General features: G+C 47.0%; 1 protein-coding gene across 1 annotated transcript in view; it reads right to left on the bottom strand.

The window, feature by feature from the left end:
• The window catches only part of LOC147725113 (GTPase IMAP family member 8-like), a 289891-nt gene extending 268803 nt beyond the window's left edge, over positions 1 to 21088 (bottom strand). The window contains exons 1-2 of the mRNA XM_086918173.1: positions 21056 to 21088; positions 5124 to 5841 (exon numbers count right to left, since the gene is read on the bottom strand). Coding sequence (XP_086774299.1) covers positions 5124 to 5841; positions 21056 to 21071 — 734 coding nt within the window. The 5' untranslated portion in view covers positions 21072 to 21088. The remainder of the gene's footprint in view (positions 1 to 5123; positions 5842 to 21055) is intronic.
• Positions 21089 to 22860: the final 1772 nt, after the last annotated feature.

Raw genomic sequence — 22860 nt, 5'->3', positions numbered from 1 at the left:
TGAAATATACTGTACATATTTTAAATATGTGGTCCAACTGTCATATTGTGCATTGTATTTATATGTATTGTTAGCATTTATGCTGTCAGCCTTTCTAATGACTCTATCATACTGACACCTGATAGACATTTGTCGCCTGCACTTTATGTAAATATGTGTTACTATGTATTACATGTTGTACATACCCCGTTTTGCCCACTGCCTTCGTATAATTATCAATCAAGTAATTTGACTGGACTTACACTATAGGTCGGTAAGCGCAAATGTATTTATACATTGATTAATTTTCCAGGGCTTACCTATTCTTTGATATAAGTTTCCCCGTCTTAATTAGTGCAATTGCAGACATTCTTTTCTGTTGCAGTTTGTAAACACTCCCACTGCATTTAAATCCACCAATCAAATGTTCCCCTCTATTGTGAATGTGCCCTTTAAATTTCTTGCACCTCTTTCAGTGCGCCATGTGACCAAGGCCTCTGTGCAGGCCGAAACGTTATGCTGCCGTGGTGTACTTTTGAATAAACTAAACTCACCTGCACTCTGGGTCTTCCTGTTCTTGCCTGTGTGGGGTCGGTGATTGCAGACTGGCGCAGTGAGAAGGACAGTGCGGATATATATATATATATATATATATATATATATATATATATATATATATATATATATATATATATATATATATATATATATATATATATATATATATATATATATATATATATATATATATATATACAATTTTAACATTTCTGAAAAACTACTCAATGTATTTTTACCATATAAGAAAGTGCACTCTTTCTAGACCAAGAGCTAGCTTTCTGTCCAGTAGTTCGGGCTGTGGTAATGCTTGAAATTCCCAATGCAGTCTTACTTGAAATGGTGGTAAATGTAATAGGGTGTCATTCTCTGGGATCAGATTTGTTTTGCAAATAAATGGATACAGATAATGAGTAATTGTAGATCTCATGTTATTATTTTTTACCTAGCCGTGAACAAGTTGCATGTACAAACATACTGAGGCGATGAAACCCGTGTTGGCTTTGGAACAGTTCACTCATTAAAGGCTTGGAAGAACGTCTAAAAGAAGAAAAAAATGACTGATTGATTTAATGTGCATTTGAATCATATGTGAATAACATCTGAAATGGATATTTATTGAAATTACGTATGCTGGGGAATGTGTACTACATTCCCAATGCATCCATGATTAGCCTGTGTCAGCATTTTATAGAATGTCCATTTGTCAGTGTCCCTGTGTTAGTGCTCCTTGTCAATGTCCTGGTGGTTAATAGACATTTGCCATAATACCCAATAAGTTCTCTCCATGTTAGTACTGGTGCTCATGTTGCTGTGTGCTAATGAACTGGACTTGCAAGTTATGCACTCAATTGAATCAACCCTCCTTGAATACCCAGTGCATGTATTAGGCTCTTCTACTGCCAGCCTGTCCTGCTGGATCAGCATGCTAGCTTGTCACTCTCACCCGTATCCCTCCTCCAGGGCCCTACCCGAATAACTCCTCTTTTCCAACTTGGAGCAATATTCCCTTGATGTAAGGATATTGACTGAGCAGCTTTTTCTCTGCAGACCATTCATGGTGTGTGTTTTTATTGACCATTATTTTACTGTTTCATGTTGACTCCATTGAAGGATCACAGTATAAGATGAGCAGCTTTTGATTGCACAGTATACAGTAGTTTAGTTGATGCTCCTGATACAATTTAATATTTAAATATTTTCACATGTAAAATGTCATAGACTCGTGTTCCTTAGAGTGTTTTTTTTTATTGAGTCACTTTTATTGCTTTTCATAATGGATATTGTGGTCTCACAATGATAGGACATATCTAAGATGATAATGAGATAAACAGTATTTGTAGCAAGTCCTTCAGAACCAAAACCACATCATAAGAATCAACACAAAGAGACAAACCCCCTTCCCTTCTACAATCCCGTACAAACTCAAGAAATAGAGATTCCAAACAAAGAACAGGAAGAAACACAACACCATGGATTCGTACATTTCACTGTAAAGTACACCACATAAGATTTTAGATGAACATCAAAGTTTATACATTAATTTTTGAACAATACACTAGACAGCCTGCCCATTGCAAAAATGTTCCAAAGTCTGAGATGGCACAGTGGGGGGGTCTGACCTCTTCCAGTAGGATGTAAAAAGTAGTTTTGGCAATCCGGAGGCAGTCCCAGGTAGTCAAGCGATCTACCAGAGTTTGATAATTTACAGAACTGGAAAATAGACCCAAAAGAACAAAGTCAGGTATGTCTGATGTCCCCTAATATGCTATATCCTTTCCTGAAGAGGTTTGTTGATGCACTGTTATATTTGCCCAGTTTAAAGGGGTACAGATACCAGCCTCTTATGACCTTACAATGTCCCCTATTACCCAGGAAATGCTGCAAATCCTTTTGGGTGTGTCTCTATGGGGCAGATCATTGTGCTCTGATACATTTGTCCCTATATTTGTGTTCTGAAATGGCTTTAAGGGCAGAGATGGAGCTGGGGATGATGGCTGTAAGAAACTATAAAGAAGTGTCATTCACCCTCTGGATTTTCCCACCATCTGCACAAACTTTTCAATTGAGAAGTAGGTCTCTGGTGGTGACTTGTTGTACGATCGGATGGAGACCCTAGTGCCCCAATTGAGTATACTGTGAGCATTTGTTTCATAGAATTCAAATTTCCTTTTACATGTACCACAAATCCAGCATGTGTGCATTTTGAAACATGTTGGAAATATTGACACATCCTCCTTTCTGCCACTCATCAAAAAGGCATGGTTTGAAGGCAGGCTTAAATGTCTGGTTTCAGCTTAGAAATTGAATATTATAGATAGCACACAATTACTGCCATGTCAATGTATCACCAATGTTTATCAGTTTCACACAAAGCGTAATACACCATCACTCTCAACTGGGCCACTGTTGTTGCTTGTAAAGTTGGGCAAGGCAAGCCCACCAAGTATGTGGTTGACACATATACTAAAAGGAAAGAATAGCCTTCTCTCCCTGTCAAATGAAATTGATTATTAGTTGTTTAAGGGATACAATAATAATTACCTCCTGGAACATGTAGAGCGTCCTCAGAAGAAACAGCCAGGGCAGGTAAAGTGGTGAACACATGTGGCAGTCTTCTACTGAGGTTTGCAGTAGGAAAGGGTTATTAGCTTTATTAGGGTCATCCACATTTGGGACCAGTTTAATCACCAGGTATGTGATTAAAATCTTGATCCAAGTAAAGGGGCCCTTATCATTATTTTGTTAACCTATTTCTGGAGGAGAGATATGTTGAGGATATGTAACTTTGAAAGGTTAACTTTGAAGCCCGCAATTCTCTAAAGTTGAGATAGTAATTGTATCCTCAGAATAGTCCTGGTTGGGCTTGTAAGAGAGGGCAGCATGTAGTCTGTGAAAAAAGATGCTATAGAAAGTGTGAAAAATAAGGGGATAGAGGGCCCCAAGTCTGATTTTGCTAACTAATGGGATGTTACGCCATCTATGTCAGGTGTTCAGGATTTTTTACATGGGGCTATGCTAGTTAGCTATCACGATGGGTCAAAACCGGAACCTACAGTGGATTTTTAGTAAAGAAGGACCAGTCATCCTGGTCAAAATACTTTCCTGCTTTTAGCGCCAGGATGCCTGCAATGGTGACAGTCGCGCTTTACAAATTCTTAAAATAAAATAAAATCACCATATGTACTGCTAGAATCTTCTTCTTTTTGGCTGTCTTGATCAGCTAGACTACACTGCACAGGTTACCATGTGTCTGTCTACATTTAATGAATAACAATTGATCAGGGTGTATTAGGCTAGGCATCTGGTCATCCAACTTGTTTGCTAGAATGTTTTAATAAATTTGGCATCTATATTTATTCAGACTATTAGTTGGTATGAGGCACATTGTCTTGGATCCTTCCTAAGTTTGGGAATCAATAAAATTAGGGTCATCATTTGGGATACTCTACTCTTATGGACAGTAATGTTGAAAAGAGCAGTGATATGTGGGGCCAGAAATGCAGCGAAAACATTGTAGTAGCCTTCCACTGTGGGAGCTTTGTGGATGTTAAGTACTTTAAATGCTTTCTTGAACACGTGCTCAATATTAGGAGCATCTACCGCATTCTTTTGGTTAAGAGAGAGATGAGGAAGGTTTACCTCATTCAGGTAGAAAATGTGGTCTTCATGGAAGACTATCGTTTGCATACAGAGTATGATAAAATGAGTAGAATGCCTCAAACTACTCTCCTTCAAAGGGTGAAGTGCAGTTAGAGCTAATATTAATTTTGCAACATATATCTTTTTTTCTGGTGAAGTTATCTGCTCAGATGATTACCAACAGTCTTGCCCTAATAATGCAGGGGGGAGTATGCTCCACTGCATTTGTCTCAATTGCATTCAATTTGCCTTTAACTCTCGTGACTTTACTTTGTAAATGTCTAATGGGATGTTCTTTATGTGCTGACTCCGCTGCTTGAGGTTCCGATTCTGATATTGTTTTCTCCCTGTATTTTAGTGTGGTCAAGGAGGCCATGTTTCCCATACATTTACCTCTTATTACAGCCAATGAACAAATTAACAAAAGAATTGAAGTAATCTGGTTTGTTACGCTAAAAAAATTCCTTGATGTGGAAGCATAGCTCATTCTTCAGGACAATATCTCTATGAAGAGCGGTGTTACAGATCTATATTTTAGGGTGGTATTCGGGTGTATCCCATGTGAAAGTGGCCTAGACTGGAGCAAGAACAGATAGAGTTATGCTATGATCTTGGTCTCAGTCAACATGGGTAAAATTGCTTACTCATCAAGATACAATCTATCTTAGATTAACTGCAGTGGTCTTTTGGATTCTAACCCTTCACCGTAGATGGCCCACTGAGAAGAGAGGAGAACTGTGGGTCCTCATTGGTAAACTATCCTGTTCTGTATCTAAAAAGGCTTACAAGAAGCAAGGTTTGATTGTACAAGAACAGCCCCAATATTAGATTGCTTAACTTGTTTGGGTGTGCTTAAGGCATAAAATAGAGACAAAGATGGTTCCTAGGATAAAAACATCACATGTTCTTGCAATTTATATCAATCAGTGACCAGTACTTAATGCTTTCTGGTCAAGTACCAAACCACCACTCCCAAGAGGATCAGAAGAATTGCCAACCCTAACACTGCTCCGATGGCCATGCCCTTGTTAATGGCTTTTCTATGTATTTTCCCTGTAGAAGTATACAGTTTAGTACTGTTCACTTGTTCTATTATTTCTATCAACTCTGACACCTGTCTGTTGTTTTCATTTCCAGTTGCCCTGTTGTTGAAGGCACAGTAACGACCTCCACATTTTGTAATTAATTTTCTGAGTGTTGGCTCAGCTTCCTTAACAAATGTTTCTATTGACTTATCCCCCAGATCATCTTTCCGGGTGAATACAATGACCATGCGCTTGAGCGCCTGTGCTCCAAACAGATCCTGGACCCTATGAACTGCATCCCGCTCTTCTTCGGTGAACCTCCCAGTCTGGAGCACCAGGACTATGGCATGAGGACCAGGACTACAGAGCTGTAGACACTGACTGATGTCGCTCCTCACTTCTTCTGTGCTGTTACTGTTCAAGAACCCCGGGGTGTCCACCACCACCAGACGCCTCCCATCCCGGACACAGGCCTTCTTCTCACACATCACCGTCACTGTCTTAGCAGATGCCTTAGACACAAAGAGCTTCTCCCCGAGGATGGAGTTTCCAGTGGCGCTCTTTCCTGCTCCAGTACTTCCAATCAGTAAAATTGTCAGGTCACCATTTCCATCACATGAACGATAAACCACATCATCTGCAAGGAAGAACATCAACACTTAAGCACAGAAAGATGTACTGGGTTTAAAATAACATAAAGGGGGCGGGGTGGGAGATATAGTGTATTTTGTATTATAGAATATAAAAAGAACACAGAATCCAATCGTATGGAAAAAGCTAGACCACAGAATTAAATGCGAAATATAAAATGACCCGTTTTTAATCAGCACATATAAATTCTGTTTTCCTGAAAAACTCTGTAAAACTAATAGTATATATTTACTTCCATCTGTGAGCCTGCTACATCCCAGTACATGCTAACGCTTTTGGATATTTTATTAACTTTCCGATGATTGCTTCACCACACGCACCTAGTTCATTTAAGTTCAGTTTAATTGAAGATCTGTAAAATTTAAACCATGCCCATAATTGCTAAACAGTACAGCAACACAGTGCAGCAACTAAGGGGCATATTTAAGTAATTGTAACACAGCACGGCAAGTCACCTTGCTGAGCTGTGATACAGGATAAGGACAGGAATGTGCTGTATTTATTTCAGTTCGGTGCAATCCTGTCTTTTCCCCAGGGCTGGTGCATAATGAGCTACCTAGCGCCAGTGCAGCCCCCTTACACCATGGTGAAAGGCTGCCTGTGTTGCATGCAGGATTGTTTTTTTTGCTGAAAGGGGCACCTTCCTGCACAAAAACCATCCTGAGAGGCAGGGCCAGACTAACCGTACCGGGCATCTGGCGTTGCCTGTGGAAGTTGGAAGGGTGGGGGCTGGTTTTGCTGCTGTGGGGGTCGGTTGTGTTACTGGGGGCAGGTTTTGCAGCCATTCTGCTATATCAGCCACCAGTAACAAAAGCAGCAAGCAAGCTTTTCCAGCCTCCCAGGACCAGGCAATGCTTACTCTGGGGCTCGTCCAAGGAAATTGCCAGGGTTGCTTTGGGTTCCCAGTCCGGCCCAGCTGAGAGGCATATTGGAGGAAATAACTAGGAGAAATAAAGATATTTCTACTTGTTGCACATCCCATGAGCAGTCCTATCTTTTTGTCTCATTTCCAGGTCTACCAGTGATGGAACATCTAGGACTGCGATAAAATTCATGGGAGTTGTGTGGGTACACCTACGCAACGCTCATCTAATTCCTTCTCACTGCAGAGTAACGCAACACAACATTTTGAACTGCATTGTGTTATTCCTAATTTATCAAGCCAAGCAGAGCCACACAAAGTGGCCTTGTGTATGTTGACAAATCACAATTTAGAGTTTGAGTCCCCATGCACCACACTGCATGGTGCAAACATGATGCAAACCCTTCATAAATAGGGACCTGCAGTTTTAAAATAACACAACTCTGGTAGCAACCATTGCTAAATCAAAGCCCAAAAGTTTAGTAAATGACCACAGAGTTAAGTCGTTGATTTATTTAGAGTGTCTTTTGTACCGATACACTCCTTTAGATGTCACATCCTCAACTGTATTAGCCATAAAGGGTTTCAACATTTCTATTAAATGAGCCACACTTAAATGAAGAGTAACAATGTAGCCACTGAAGCATCCTTCAGATATTTCACATCTTTGTGTGTGAATATTTTATCTTGAAAGAAACAGCTTTATGGAGCATTTGTGAGTCTAAAAAAAAAGAGAAAGGAGTAGGATTCATCCTTTATCTCTCTCTCCCTTTAGGCTGTGAGGACAAGCTCATCCCATCTGCATTATTACGAGTTACATTATTTCTAATGGAAATTAATGACACTCGTAATATGGCAGATGGGATATCCATCACATTTGTGGTTGAGTAACCCGTCGGTCAAACTCGTAATCATTTCCTTTGTGTATGATTACTACCTATGTCATACAGGCCACACAAGTGAGGGAAAAAAATAGTTAACATTGAAATATATCACTGAGTGAATCTAAATTGACACAAGTGAATTTGTTCAGCACCTACAGTCACTTTTAGAAAAAGAAAGCCTTTATGTGACGTGCTGGTCAGAAATGATTTATCATGAAGCCAGACTACCAAATTCTTTACCAGACTGGCTGTGTTTCATAAGTGGTCTTAAATGAAAGCTTGCATCAATAGTTCTGAGAGAATTACATATCGGATTTCTGACATGAAATTAACCAATAAAATCACAAAATGTATTACTTGTTCAACACCTTACACAATATACGTATTAGAATGTACATGTGAAATCTGGTAAGTGGGGTGGATGGTGTTTCCTGTCAAAGAATGATTTTTGGAACACCTTAGGGTCTTCACTACATTTTCCCATGTGTGGGTGGTGTGAATCTGTTGCAGCGCTCAGTGGGGCCCCCCCTTGTGAATCCGTGAGTTATCCATGGATCCATAACCTGATGAAAAAAGATACACATATTCACAGACCCACTTACACTATACGTATTTTACCCATCCCATAAAAGATAAGTGTTTCTTAATGTTGCCTTGTACCACATGCTCTGAGTAAAAAACAAAAAAAGAACAAAGAAAAAGAAAAAGAAAAAGGAAAAGAAAGACAACAAATGCATATAGAACACTTCTCCCACCAGCCTGCCACCCCCACACACCTTGACCCACCTCCCACCTCAAGTAAGTATGAAAGGCAACCTGGCTCAAAAAGAGCCAGGATGAAGTCATCCCAAATAATCCCATCCCGACCACTCCTCCAACCACCCTGAAAAATAATATCTGCCGATCAAAGTGAATACAACAAATAACGCCCAAATGATACACCATATTACCACATAACTGTAACCTGTTATATGCCCTAAAACCCCTATCTTAGGTCTACCAGAAACATCCTTTAGAAACAATTGGGCCGTGATTTTGGAGATAAAGCTGCGTGTTTCCCCCCAGAAGACGATCTTCATTTGAGCTGGGTTCTGAAGATATACTTCTGCCCCAAGCTGTTGGAATTGAGCCAAAAGTTGCCTAAGCCACCACTTTTGTTCAATGGTAGCATAGGAAAAATCAGGCCTGGTGAAAAAAGTCACTCCCTCACATTCTCTTTTTGCTGTTAAGCGGGCTAGATCATAAAGGGCCTGTTGTAGCAGAAATTTCTCAAAATTTAGTAGCATTGCCCTTTGCCGTTCAGGAGTATTATTGGGACCAATGGATTTCCTTATCCCAGTCCCATGTGGTTAGGGACTGGGATAAGGCACCTCTCAGTAGGAAAACCATATATTTTCTGGGATCGTTCCCCTCGACCCCTTCAGGAATTCCCAGAAAATGTAGATTATTACGGCGTTTCCTGTTTTCTTGACAATCTCCTCATGTGCTACACTCTGTGTTTTTAGGTCGACAACTTCGGTTTCAAGGCTTTCTGTCCGGGCTTCTACAGAAGCCATTCTTTTGGCAAAATCAGCACAAGTTCTGCCTACTGGCATGTCAGTTCGGGCTGGACTGTTCCCAATGGGGCACAGGCTCAAGACTAATTTGCAAGTGGCTGGGTTCAAACTGGAACTGCATGGTGAGCAAAAAAATTGGATTTAGGCCCATATATCTATACTGGGCTGAATGTATGAGATTGTTCTGCATGATTACCATCAGAAGGACCCTTTTCCCTCCTGAGGCGGAAGCCGGGAGGTCTCTTTCTTTCACTTTTGCCTTGACACCCTAGGAATTGTATTTTTAACTTTGTTTGCTCGTGCTTGATTAAAAAGCACTTTTTAAAACTTGCATCTGCCTAGCGTGTTCTCTAGCGCTTGATCAAAAAGCGCTTCAGAATAGAGACTCCACAGCGTTCCTAAGCGCTCTGTGCCCCACCCCTACCCGGACCGCCCTCGGCTGAGCATCGACGCCGAGAGCTGGGATTCGAACTTGGCGGCCATATTGGGTGTGGGCCAGGCAAATCGCGCGCTCTAGCAGCGCTATAAAAAGGAAGTAGGACTTATTCTCCAGCGATTACCATCAGAAGGACCCTTTTCCCTCCTGAGGCGGAAGCCGGGAGGTCTCTTTCTTTCACTTTTGCCTTGACACCCTAGGAATTGTATTTTTAACTTTGTTTGCTCGTGCTTGATTAAAAAGCACTTTTTAAAACTTGCATCTCCCTAGCGTGTTCTCTAGCGCTTGATCAAAAAGCGCTTCAGAATAGAGACTCCTCAGCGCTCCTAAGCGCTCTGTGCCCCTCCCCTACCCGGACCGCCCTCGGCTGAGCATCGACGCCGAGGGCTGGGATTCAAACTTGGCGGCCATATTGGGTGTGGGCCAGGCGAATCGCGCGCTCTAGCAGCGCTATAAAAAGAACGGTCATGACTCCGCGCAGCGGACGCGTACTGCGGACGCGCTGGACCTGCGCCGGAGTCGTGCCGGAGTCATGCCCGTTTGCGCCCGTTCGCGCACAGTCGGGCCCAGGGCCTAAGACCCCTGGTATACCAGCCTCATGCCCTTTAACATATTCCCGCTTGACACTACTCTCGCTCAACAGGGAGCTTCCATCATCATGCAACCATTCGATGGACCTTGGGCTCGGTGGCTTCACTTGCAACAACTGCTCTTTTAGGGCTACAGAGGCTACCATAAAAACCACACCACTCCCTAAAAACAGGACAGTAGACACTGCTTTAAAGATGGCACTGGTTAACTGCCGTTCTTTACCAAAGCACGCCACGGAAATCGCACTACTGATCGAAGATCTAAACGTGGACATTCTGTTTTTAACAGAAACGTGGCTTGGCATCGGGCGCTACCTGCTGGATATTTGATCCAGCACAGAGACCGGGAACTTAAAGTTGGCTGAGGGATCGCCATTTTATACAGGGAACACTTAGCCTGTCGCCTGATCGACAGCACTATCCCAGACTGTGAGAGTACACAATTCTCCATCACCTACTCTTCAGAACTCTCAATCTCCGGTCTCCTAATCTACCATCCACCTGGCCAGATTGGTCAATTTATAGAAGGGCTAACTGAAACAATTCTGGAATCAGCCACCATGGTCTCTAATTTCATAGTGCTAGGTGACTTGAACCTCCATTTTAACAACCCTTTGGACACTATTGCCATGGAATTAACCAAAGACCTAGCTGCATGCCAACTTAACTTGATTGTTCAAAACCCTACTCACTCTAAAGGGAATCTCTTAGATCCAATATTCTCCAACGTCGCTGAATTATCTACATCTGTACCATACTCTATCCCCTGGTCAGACCATATGGTAATACCCTTTTCATGGAAAATTAACAGACCTTGCACCAATCAACCCCCCCATAAAACCTTAGGTAGGCGCTGGACAAAGTTAGAACCCAGCGACTGGATAGAATCTCTGAAGCAGAACGAACCTACGGCCAACCAGAATATCGATAGGGCCAATACTGACTTCAACCAATGGATAGAACAATCACTAGATAGTGTGCTCCCCAAAAAATGTATTTCAAAGAAAAAAAGTCCGAATAAACAGCCTTGGTTCAACTCAGACCTAAGGTCCCTTAAACAGGAATGCAAACGAGAGGAAAGACAATGGCGAAAACATTTCGACGAGGAGAAGAAAATTACATACAAACTTACAATCAAGAAATATAAAACTGCACTTAATGTAGCCAAATCCACCTTTTATGCTGAAAAAATCGAAAAATCCACTAACGCTCCCAGAGAAGTGTTCAGAATAGTAAAAACCTTGACAAGGGCCCCCGACCCCCCCCTCATCCGAGCTTTCATCTGAAGAATCTGGCGCTCGTTGCAACAAACTAGCAAACTTCTTTGCCACGAAAATTGAAAAGATTCTTCTTTCTCTCCCTCCACTCCCAGCAGCTGAATCCAACCCTCACCCGAGGGACGACATTAATTCTACCATACCTCACCTTGCATCCTTCCATCCGCTCAGTGACGATCTTTTCCCTTCCCTTTTCAATTCCATAAAAAGTGGCTCTCCCCTTGATCCCGCCCCCATGTCCATCCTGAAATTAGCCCTCCCCCATGTTAGCAAAAATATCATTGACCTTGTCAACACTTCCCTGGAGTCTGGCACAGTGCCTCAAGACTGGAAGCTAGCCATGGTAAAGGCCCTACTGAAAAAGCCAAATCTCAACCCTGATGACTTTTCCAATTACCGCCCTATCTCCCTTCTCCCTGGAATTAGTAAGCTTGCTGAAAAGTGGGTGAATAAACAACTGGCATCCTATTTGGAGTCCTATAACCTGCTACACCCCACCCAAACAGGCTTCCGAAAGGGACAGGGAACCGAAACAGCTTTGTTGAGGGTGGTTGAGGTATCCAGGAGGATTCTGGATGCAGGTGGCAGCGCGGCCATTATCCTCCTGGACCTCAGCGCCGCCTTTGACACGGTTAACCACTGTGTCCTTCTAGCTCATCTAGAGAGAATCGGAGTCACAGGTAAGGCCCTTGAGTGGCTTGAGTCCTTCCTTAGCAATAGATTCTTTAAGGTCTTCTCAGACACGAACTGCTCCCTTCCAGTGCCATTACAGTGTGGGGTACCACAGGGCTCCTCCCTTAGCCCCACACTGTTTAATGTGTACATGGCACCTTTCGCAGAGATAGTGGCCCCCTTCGGAATCCAACTGGTAAGCTACACTGATGACACCCAGCTAGTAGTTTCCCTTAACCAGGCAGACTCCCCCCCAAACAATCTTTGCAACTGCCTGGGTGCGGTCGCAGAGTGGATGGATGCATCCCATCTGAAATTGAACGGAGGAAAAACCGAGCTGATGCTGCTTGGAAGGAAGGCCACCTTTAACACCCTCTCTATGTGGCCTCCTTGCATGGGACCCGGGCCTACCCCAAAAACGATAAAAAGCCTCGGGTTCTGGCTCGACACGGAGCTGTCCTTCAAAATCCAAGCAAGAAAGACAGTGGCTACTTGCTTCGGTTTAATGAAAACCATCCGCAAAATCCTCCCCCAGCTACCCGAAATTGCTAAGAAAACCATAGTCCAGTCCCTTATTTTATCAAGGCTGGACTATGGGAATGCACTTTACCTAGGATCCCCCACTTCAGTTATCCGAAAACTTCAGACGGCCCAAAACTCCGCAGCAAGGCTACTCACTGGTACCAGCCATCGTACCTCAGCAGCACCCTCACTAAGGACCCTGCATTGGCTCCCAATAAAAGAGCGGGTCCATTTCAAAACCCTCTGTCTGGTCCATAAAACTCTCTATGGGAATGGCCCCCCCATTCTGAACGATATGATCAGACCATACATTCCATCTAGGGCTCTTCGTTCTAAACAGCAAAACCTCCTTACAATACCCAGGACCAACAGAGCCCGATCTGGAGACCGTCTTTTCTCGCGAAATTCAGCAAGGCTGTGGAATGCCCTCCCGCTTTCACTTCGCCTAGAACCCAGCCTGCTGGCATTTCGAAAACAACTTAAAACAGCACTGTTTCCCAAGATACAGATGAGTTAGCCCCCACATCTCAGATCCTTGTTTATCCCTTCTGTTCAACATCAAGCGCTGGGATGCTTTCGAGTAGCCATGCGCTATACAAGAACCTTTCAATTTCAATTTCAATTTCAATTCTGTCTATCAATTGCTCTTTTTGCATCTGTCACCACGAGTGGCACAGGTATGCCCAGATTTGGGTTCCGTGCTCTCCATGCCACTGGAGTCCGGCTATAATGGCTGATGAGGGATAAACACCAAAACCGGTCCTAGGATGCTTGTTTCGAGTCCAGGGAGGACTGGACTGGCCTGGCATTTTGGATTGTCCTTTTCTCATTGCGCACAGGGTCAAGACTGATTTGCATATGGCTAGGTTCAAACTGGAATGACATGGTGAGCAAAACAACTATGGATTTTGGCCCAGATCTCTTTACTGGGGTAAATTATGACATTGTTCTGCATTCTGTCAATCTATTGTTCTTTTTGCATTGTCACCCTGAGTGGGACGGGCATGCCCAGTCGTGTGTCCAGTGCTCTCCATTCCACTAGAGTCAAGCTAACCTGGCTGATGAGGGGTGAAACCCCTAAACTGGTCCTAGGATGCTTCTTTCCAGTCCAGGGAGGACATCGCATGGCAGTTTGGGCTGGGCACAGGGTCAAAACTGATTTGCATAAGGTTGGGTTTACACTAGAATGGCATGGTGAGCAAAAAAAGATGGATTTAGGCCCAGATCGCTGCACTGGGGTGAAATTATGACATTGTTCTGCATTCTGTCCATCAAGTGTTCTTTTTGCATTTGTCACCCTGATTGGGACGGTATGCCCAGATGTGGGTTCCGTGCTCTCCAAGCCACTGAAGTCAAGCTATCCTGGCTGATGAGGTGCATAACCATAAAACCGGTCCTAAGATGCTTGTTTCCAGTTCAGAGAGGACCTGGCCTGGCAGTTCGGGTTGGACTGTTCCCATTGGATGCAGGGTCAAGACTGATTTGCATGTAGCTGGGTTCAAACTGGGACCGCATGGTAAGTAAAAAAACAATAGATTTATGCCCAGATCTCTGTAGTTGGGTGAATATATTAAATTATTTGCATTTTGTCCAGCAATTGCTCGTTGTGCACTTTCCTAACAGCACCCTGACATTTATTGTCGGTAAGCCAGGCTCTGCAATTATCATTTTTCACCTCCTCCTGGAAGCTCGTTATAGATTGAAGAACCATTGAGAGGTATGTGTCTCCATTGTCTCCCCAATATTTGCCATTGCAGGGCCTGTCAGAACTCTTCCACATTTACCCGCTTGACTCACTAAGGCAGGGAGCTGTGAGGGCGAGTAACCCCACTTTAGTTCCCCTGTACTGCCTGCATCAGAAATTTCCCATAGGCCCTTATCTTTTTTCCTCCCCTTTTTGTTGAGAGATTTCCTTTGCCACTGACGATTTCTTAGGTCTTCTTGCCCAGAGCTGCAGTTCCAGTTAGCACCCTCCTGTACACTAGATGTTGATATACTTGCGTCCAAAGTTTCTAACTCGTCTGTCTGGGAATAGAAGTTATCATTTACATAGAGAGACCTAGCCCGATTTGAAGGGGTGCTTACTACTTTATCCCTGATAACTCTATCCACATGAGAGACTGCACCTTTAATTATTGTATTGCTGACTTCTGTCACTTGTCTCCTCTGAGACCTGGATGGGGAGAGCATGAAGTTTCTAAGGCATCTTCTACACTGGATTTTGCAGATGGGTCGAACTCTACTTCTCACAGAGAGCCATTTGCACCCTCTCCTGACCATCCATAAGCTGTAAGCCTGTACCAGTACTGCTAAAAGGTTTAGTAGTCAAAGACTTACAGCCTTCTACCTTTGGTTGTAGACAGCCCCTCTGTGAAGCCGGAGATCTAGGCACAATCTGCCAGAGCTAATGCCGCAAGTTCCATGAGGCAGCAGGAACCGTTGGTAGCAGCAGCTGCTGACTCAGCACAAGCCAGCATGGCAGCCTCAGGGTGACAGCAGGAGCAGCGGCTGATCCAGTGCAAGCCACCACCGCAGGCAGAGGGAAGCAGAAGGAACCGCCCGAAGCAGTAGCTGATCCAGTGTACGACACCGCCGCAGGCAGAGGGAAGCAGCAGGAACCGCCCGGAGCAGCAGCTGATCCAGTGCAAGCCATTGCCGCAGGCAGAGTGAAGCAGCAGGAACCTCCCGGAGTACCAACTGATCCAGTGCAAACCACCGCCGCAGGCAGAGGGAAGCAGCAGGAACCACCCAAAGCAGCAGCTGATCCAGTGCACACCACCACCGCAGGCAGAGGGAAGCAGCAGTAACCGCCCAGAGCAGCATCTGATCCAGTGCATGGCAGCATTGCAGGCAGAGGGAAGCAGCAGGAACCTCCAGGAGAGCAGCTGATCCAGTGCACGCCACCGCCACAGGCAGAGGGAAGCAGCAGTAACCGCCCAGAGCAGCAGCTGATTCAGTGCATGGCAGCATTGCAGGTAGAGGGAAGCAGCAGGAACCTCCAGGAGAAGCAGCTGATCCAGTGCATGCTACCGCCGCAGGCAGAGAGAAGCAGCAATAACCGCCCAGGGGCAGCAGCTGATCAAGTGCACACCACTGTCGCAGGCAGAGGGAAGCACCAGAAACCACCCGGAGCAGCAGATGATCCAGTGCATGCCACCATCGCAGGCAGAGGAAAGCAGCAGGTACCGCCCGGAGCAGCAGCTGGTCCAGTGCACGCCACCACTGCAGGCAGAGGGAAGCAGCAGGAACCACCCAGAGCAGCAGCTGATCCAGTGCCCCCCAACGCTGCAGGCAGAGGGATGCAGCAGTAACCGCCCAGAGCAGCAGCTGATCCAGTGCATGGCAGCATTGCAGGCAGAGGGAAGCAGCAGGAACCTCCAGGAGAAGCAGCTGATCCAGTGCACGCCACCGCCGCAGGCAGAGGGAAGCAGCAGCAACCGCCCAGGGGCAGCAGCTGATCCAGTGCACACCACCGTCACATGCAGAGGGAAGCACCAGGACCCACCCGGAGCAGCAGCTGATCCAGTGCATGCCACCATCGCAGGCAGAGGAAAGCAGCAGGAAACGCCCGGAGCAGCAGCTGGTCCAGTGCACGCCACCACTGCAAGCAGAGGGAAGCAGCAGGAACCACCCGGAGCAGCAGCTGATCCAGTGCCCCCCAACGCTGCAGGCAGAGGGAAGCAGCAGGAACTGCCCGGAGCAGCAGCTGATCCAGTGCACGACACCGCTGCAGGCAGAGGGAAGCAGCAGGAACCGCCCTGAGCAGCAGCTGATCCAGTGCATGCCACCGCTGCATGCAGAGGGAAGGAGCAGGAACCGCCCGGAGCAGCAGCTGATCCGGTGCACTACACCACAATAGGCAGAAGGAAGCAGCAGGAACCGCACAGAGCAGCTGCTGATCCAGTGCAAGCCATCGCCCCAGGCAGAGGGAAGCAGCAGGAACCGCCCGGAGCACCAACTGATCCAGTGCAAACTACCGCCGCAGGCAGAGGGAAGCAGCAGGAACCACCCAGAGCAGCAGCTGATCCAGTGCACACCACCACCGCAGGCAGAGGGAATCAGCAGGAACTTCCAGGAAAAGCAGCTGATCCAGTGCAGGCCACCGCCGCAGGCAGAGGGAAGCAGCAGGAACCGCCCGAAGCAGTAGCTGATCCGGTGCACTACACCACCATAGGCAGAAGGAAGCAGCAGGAACCGCACAGAGCAGCTGCTGATCCAGTGCAAGCCATCGCCCCAGGCAGAGGGAAGCAGCAGGAACCGCCCGGAGCACCAACTGATCCAGTGCAAACTACCGCCGCAGGCAGAGGGAAGCAGCAGGAACCACCCAGAGCAGCAGCTGATCCAGTGCACACCACCACCGCAGGCAGAGGGATGCAGTAGTAACCGCCCGGAGCAGCAGCCGATCCAGTGCATGCCACCATCGCAGGCAGAGGTAAGCAGCAGGAACCTCCAGGAGAAGCAGCTGATCCAGTGCACGCCACCGCTGCAGGCAGAGGGAAGCAGCAAGAACCGCCCGGAGCAGCAGCTGATCCAGTGCAAGCCAGCGCTGCAGGCAGAGGGAAGCAGCAGGAACCGCCCGGAGCAGCAGCTAATCCAGTGCAAGCCACCGCCGCAGGCACAGGGAAGCAGCAGGAAGGGCCCAGAGCAGCAGCTGCTCCAATGCACGACACCACTGCAGGCATAGGGAAAAAGCAGGAACCGCCCGCAGCAGCAGCTGATCCAGTGCATGCTCTTTATCGCAGCCAGAGGGAAGCAGCAGGAACCGCCCGAGCAGCAGCTGATCCAGTGCATGCTCTTTATGGCAGCCAGAGGGAAGCAGCAGGAACTGCCCGGAGCAGCAGCTGATCTGGTGGAAGCCACCACCACAGCTAGAGGGAAGCAGCAAGAACCGCCCGGAGCAGCAGCTGAACCAGTGAACGCCATTGCCGCAGGCAGAGGAAGCAGCAGGAACCACCCAGAGCAGCAGCTGAACCAGTGAACGCTATTGCCACAGGCAGAGGGAAGCAGCAGGAACGGCCCAGAGCAGCAGCTGATCCAGTGCACGCCACCGCTGCAGGCAGAGGGAAGCAGCAGGAACCGCCCAGAGCAGCAGCTGATTCAGTGCACGACTCCGCCGCAGGTAGAGGGAAGCAGCAGGAACCGCCCGCAGCAGCAGCTGATCCAGTGCACGACTCTGCCGCAGGAAGAGGGAAAAAGCAGCAACCGCCGGCAGCAGCAGCTGATCCAGTGCATGCCACTGCCGCAGGCAGAGGGAAGCAGCAGGAACTGCCCGGAGCAGCAGCTGATCCGGTGCATGCCACCACCACAGCTAGAGGGAAGCAGCAATAACCGCCTGGAGCAGCAGCTGAACCAGTGAACGCTATTGCCGCAGGCAGAGGAAGCAGCAGGAACCTCCAGGAGAAGCAGCTGATCCAGTGCACGCCACCGCTGCAGGCAGAGGCGTGGAAGGGTATACTCAGATGTGAGTCCCTTGCTCATTGCACCATCAGGATTCAAGCAAGCCGGGCCGACGACGGCTGAAATGCCAGAAACCGGTCCCCGGAAGCTTGTTTCCTTCCCAGTATAAGAATTGGCTTGGTAGTTTGGTTTGCCCTGTTCCCATCATGCACTGGGACAGGAACAGACTAATTTGCATGTAGCCAGGTTCTGAGCTGGGATGGTGCAGTGAGCTAAAAAACGGTGATGGATCAAGCCCTGATCTTTGGACTGGGTAAGAGTGGTCTGCTTAATTCAGACACTCTGTTCATCACCACCCCCTTTTCTGAATCGGCAGTGGGAAGCAGCAGAAACCACCCGGAGCAGCAGCTGATCCAGTGCACACCACCGTCGCAGGCAGAGGGAAGCACCAGTCACCACCCGGAGCAGCAGCTGACCCAGTGCATGCCACCATCGCAGGCAGAGGAAAGCAGCAGGAACCGCCCGGAGCAGCAGCTGGTCCAGTGCACGCCACCACTGCAGGCAGAGGGAACCAGCAGGAACCACCCGGAGCAGCAGCTGATCCAGTGCCCCCCAACGCTGCAGGCAGAGGGAAGCAGCAGGAACTGCCCGGAGCAGCAGCTGATCCAGTGCACGACACCGCCGCAGGCAGAGGGAAGCTGCAGGAACCGCCCGGAGCAGCAGCTGATCCAGTGCATGCCACCTCTGCATGCAGAGGGAAGCAGCAGGAACCGCCCGGAGCAGCAGCTGATCCAGTGCACGACACCGCGGCAGGCAGAGAGAAGCAGCAGGAACCTCCAGGAAAAGCAGCTGATCCGGTGCACTACACCGCCGCAGGCAGAAGGAAGCAGCAAGAACCGCACGGAGCAGCAGCTGATCCAGTGCAAGCCACTGCCGCAGGCAGAGGGAAGCAGCAGGAACCACCCGAAGCAGTAGCTGATCCGGTGCACTACACCGCCGCAGGCAGAAGGAAGCAGCAAGAACCGCACGGAGCAGCAGCTGATCCAGTGCAAGCCATCGCCCCTGGCAGAGGGAAGCAGCAGGAACCGCCCGGAGCACCAACTGATCCAGTGCAAACCACCGCCGCAGGCAGAGGGAAGCAGCAGGAACCACCCAGAGCAGCAGCTGATCCAGTGCACACCACCACTGCAGGCAGAGGGATGCAGCAGTAACCGCCCAGAAAAGCAGCCGATCCAGTGCATGCCACCATCGCAGGCAGAGGGAAGCAGCAGGAACCTCCAGGAGAAGCAGCTGATCCAATGCACGCCACCGCTGCAGGCAGAGGGAAGCAGCAGGAACCGCCCGGAGCAACAGCTGATCCAGTGCAAGCCATCGCCGCAGGCAGAGGGAAGCAGCAGGAACCGCCCGGAGCAGCAGCTGATCCAGTGCACGACACCACCGCAGGCAGAGGGAAAAATCAGGAACCGCCCGCAGCAGCAGCTGATCCAGTGCATGCCACTGCCGCAGGCAGAGGGAAGCAGCAGGAACTGCCCGGAGCAGCAGCTGATCCGGTGCACGCCACCTCCACAGGCAGAGGGAAGCAGCAAGAACCGCCCGGAGCAGCAGCTGAACCAGTAAACGCCATTGCCGCAGGCAGAGGAAGCAGCAGGAACCACCCGGAGCAGCAGCTGAACCAGTGAACGCTATTGCTGCAGGCAGAGGGAAGCAGCAAGAACCACCAGGAGCAGCAGCTGATTCAGGGTGGGCCTAAAACATTGTCTATTTTTCAGGGGCCAGGGGTCAGGTTGGAAGAGCGTTTCGAGTGAGGAACTACTCAAGAGCCATCTTGCCTCCAATCAAGGTTGCTGTTTTCTTTTGCATGTCTTGATTGTTTCATCACCTTTCCTAAGTCAGGAATGTTATCATGGGCCCTGCATTTTAGCAGTGTGTCCTTTGGATTAAGACTTTGAGGACTTGGTTAGAGTAGTGATAACCTGAGCAAGAAATATACAGTGGCGGGAACAGCAGCAATTACAAATCTTGCACCCCTTGATCTCAATTAGCAGAACTGCAGCCAGCTATGCTCAAAGCACAGAGAGCAGTGTACAGAAACAGGAGATACATGTTTTCTGCCTTCCTCTCCCTGTGGTTGATGGGTGAAGGATGGGCCCACTCATGGCCTGGGGTTTGCCCTGGTGCATCTCCTTCTGCATGGAAAACAAGCACTCTTTGTAGCGCTACAATCAGCAGCAGGTATGGGTTATCCATGGACCACCTCCTGGGGCCTGGGGATGCCTGTAGATGTAGTCCCCCCACAAAGGGGCAGGAATGCTCACAGTAATCTTGCGCTGCGGGACAAGGAAGCACACTTTGCAGCACTAAGATCATCTTCAGGTGTGGGGTATCCACGGACCACCTCCTGGAGCCCTGAGGATTGATGTACATGTAGTCCCCCCAAAAAGGTGCACAAATACTCACTAATTCCCTGCTTCAGGACAAGGGAGTGCACTTTGTAGTGCTACAATCAGCCAGAAGTGTGTGGTATCCAGGAACCACCTCATGGGGCCCTGATGATGCAGGTAGATGTTGTCCCCCCATGAAGTTGCAGGAATTCTCACAGTAATCTACAAGTATTGTACTATTTTGTAGCATACATGGCTTCATCATGTTTTTTGCCATGCATATCTTAAAAACGTTTGTGATGTAATGATTAATTGCAGCATACATATATTCATTGTTTAAGTTAACTTACAAGCTCAATTTGCCAGTAAGCCTCAAAAATATCAATCTAACTGTTGCAAATATCGAACATAGATGAAAAAAAAATTAGATTACAACTCTCATAACAAAGGCAAATAGCTGGGACGGTGGCAGAGGGTGAATACATTCTAACAGCAAATGCTCTCAAGGTCAATTAAATGAATGAGAGACAGGACATTTATGTCCATAAAATGGCACATAAATGATTGAGCTAGTAGGACAGAGGTTTCATGCACTTTAATAGTATAGCTTTTATTGTACTTACCTTTGTTGCTACTCATTTTTGATGGAAGGACAGGGCCTGGGGAAAAAGTCAGTCAATAAATTAGAAACAAACACAAAAGTCAATGAATATAGGATAGGTACACACATATAAATTGGTAGAGAGATAACTGTGTGTAGGAATGCATTGATGATACATGATTGTATATTATTTCCAGTTTTCTAGAGAACAAACAAGATATAGAAATTAGTCATAAATCATGTTCTCCTTTACATTTTCACGTAAATGTAATGCAATGTAAGCTGAACTTATAAAGCCCACCTAACGCCCCATGGGTATCCTGACGCTAAGATTACCATACATTCCACTGTGCATAAATACAACCATACCAAAAAGAAAGGAATCAAAGCTACAACTAGGCTTCACTATACCCTAGGGAAGAGCCATGTTTTCACCTTTTTTCTAAAGTGCAGCAAGTTCTCAGTTTGTCTAAGATCGATCGGGAGCTCATTCCACACGCACGCAGCTGTAGAACTGAATGCCCTGCCACCAGTCCTGTTTTTTCTGCAACTGTATGTGCTCACCAATTTTGCTGTTGTTGATTGGAGGGTTCTGGATGGAATATACCAGGGAAACCTGCTCTGCAGTGGTCTGGGACCCACTCCGTGTAATACCTTAAAGACAATGCAGAGTGCTTTAATCTGTATTCCATGCAAAATCGGTAGCCAATGGAGATCTGTCAGGGATAGAGAAGCAGACGACCTTCACTGTCTTTTTAAAGCTAACTTGGCAGCTATTGTTTGAATTTTCTGAAGCTTCTTCATTAGAGAATTCGGTACTCCAAGTAGCAGAGCGTTACAATAGTACAACCGGCTCAAGATGACACTCCTCACCACTTGCGCCCTGGCAGAAGTTGGCAGTAACAGAAGTATTCTCCGTAAACCTCTGATAAGCAGGTGCCAACTGTTTAATTTTCTTGGGAGTCAAGCTGCAGACTGTTATCAAACAGCAACCCCAGATTAAGCACTCTCTTAGATGGAATCAGTTTTCTTTCTGTAGGGGTGGCCAGAAATCAGCTGGGAGTGGGCGAGATATTTTGTTAGCCATACAATACACAATTTCTGTTTTGTCTCCATTAAATTGTAAGGAGGCATCCCTAAGCCAATTTGCAGTTCTTCACATACACACATGAAATCTATCAAGTGATACTGCTTGATTCCCTTCCATTCAGAAAACAAGTTCTGTATTGTCTGCGTAGTTCACCAACTCTATTCCATAGGATTTAATAATAGGAATAAGTGGGTCCAGGTATATATTGAATAGAATTTTTGGATACAAAAGGTGGTGTAGACACTGCCTGCTGTCTACCCAACAGGTACGATTGAAACCAGTTCAGTGCCATTCCCTTAATTCCAACATCCATAACTATATTTAATAGGATTTTGTGATTAACCATATCAAATGCAGATGACCTATCTAGTAGCACTAGTATGGCTGATTGGCCATTGTCAGCTTGCATTCTAAGTTTGTCTAAGACTGTCACTAAGGCCCTTTCCGGTCCATGTGCAGGACAAAACCCAAATTGAACCTCATCTAGCAGGTGATTGCCTTCTAGAAATTGTGAGAGGGGTTTTCTAACTAAGCACTCTAAGATTTGTACCGGGTAGGGCAGCAAGGAGATGGGCCTATGGTTAGACGGGTAGAAAGGATCAGGTGTAGCTTTATTCAGCAAGGGTGTCACCATTGCCTGCTTCCAGCAGTCTGGGACCATTCCACTGCTCAATGATTGGCAGCATATTTGGCTGAGCCGAGGAAAAAGCTCTTCCGTAAATTCTCTCCACACCCTA

The sequence above is a fragment of the Lissotriton vulgaris genome, chromosome 4_1, assembly GCF_964263255.1.
Source record: "Lissotriton vulgaris chromosome 4_1, aLisVul1.2, whole genome shotgun sequence".
NCBI classification, from domain to species: domain Eukaryota; kingdom Metazoa; phylum Chordata; class Amphibia; order Caudata; family Salamandridae; genus Lissotriton; species Lissotriton vulgaris.
Note: the sequence above shows the minus strand (reverse complement) of the source record. Positions and strands in the feature narration are given on the sequence as shown.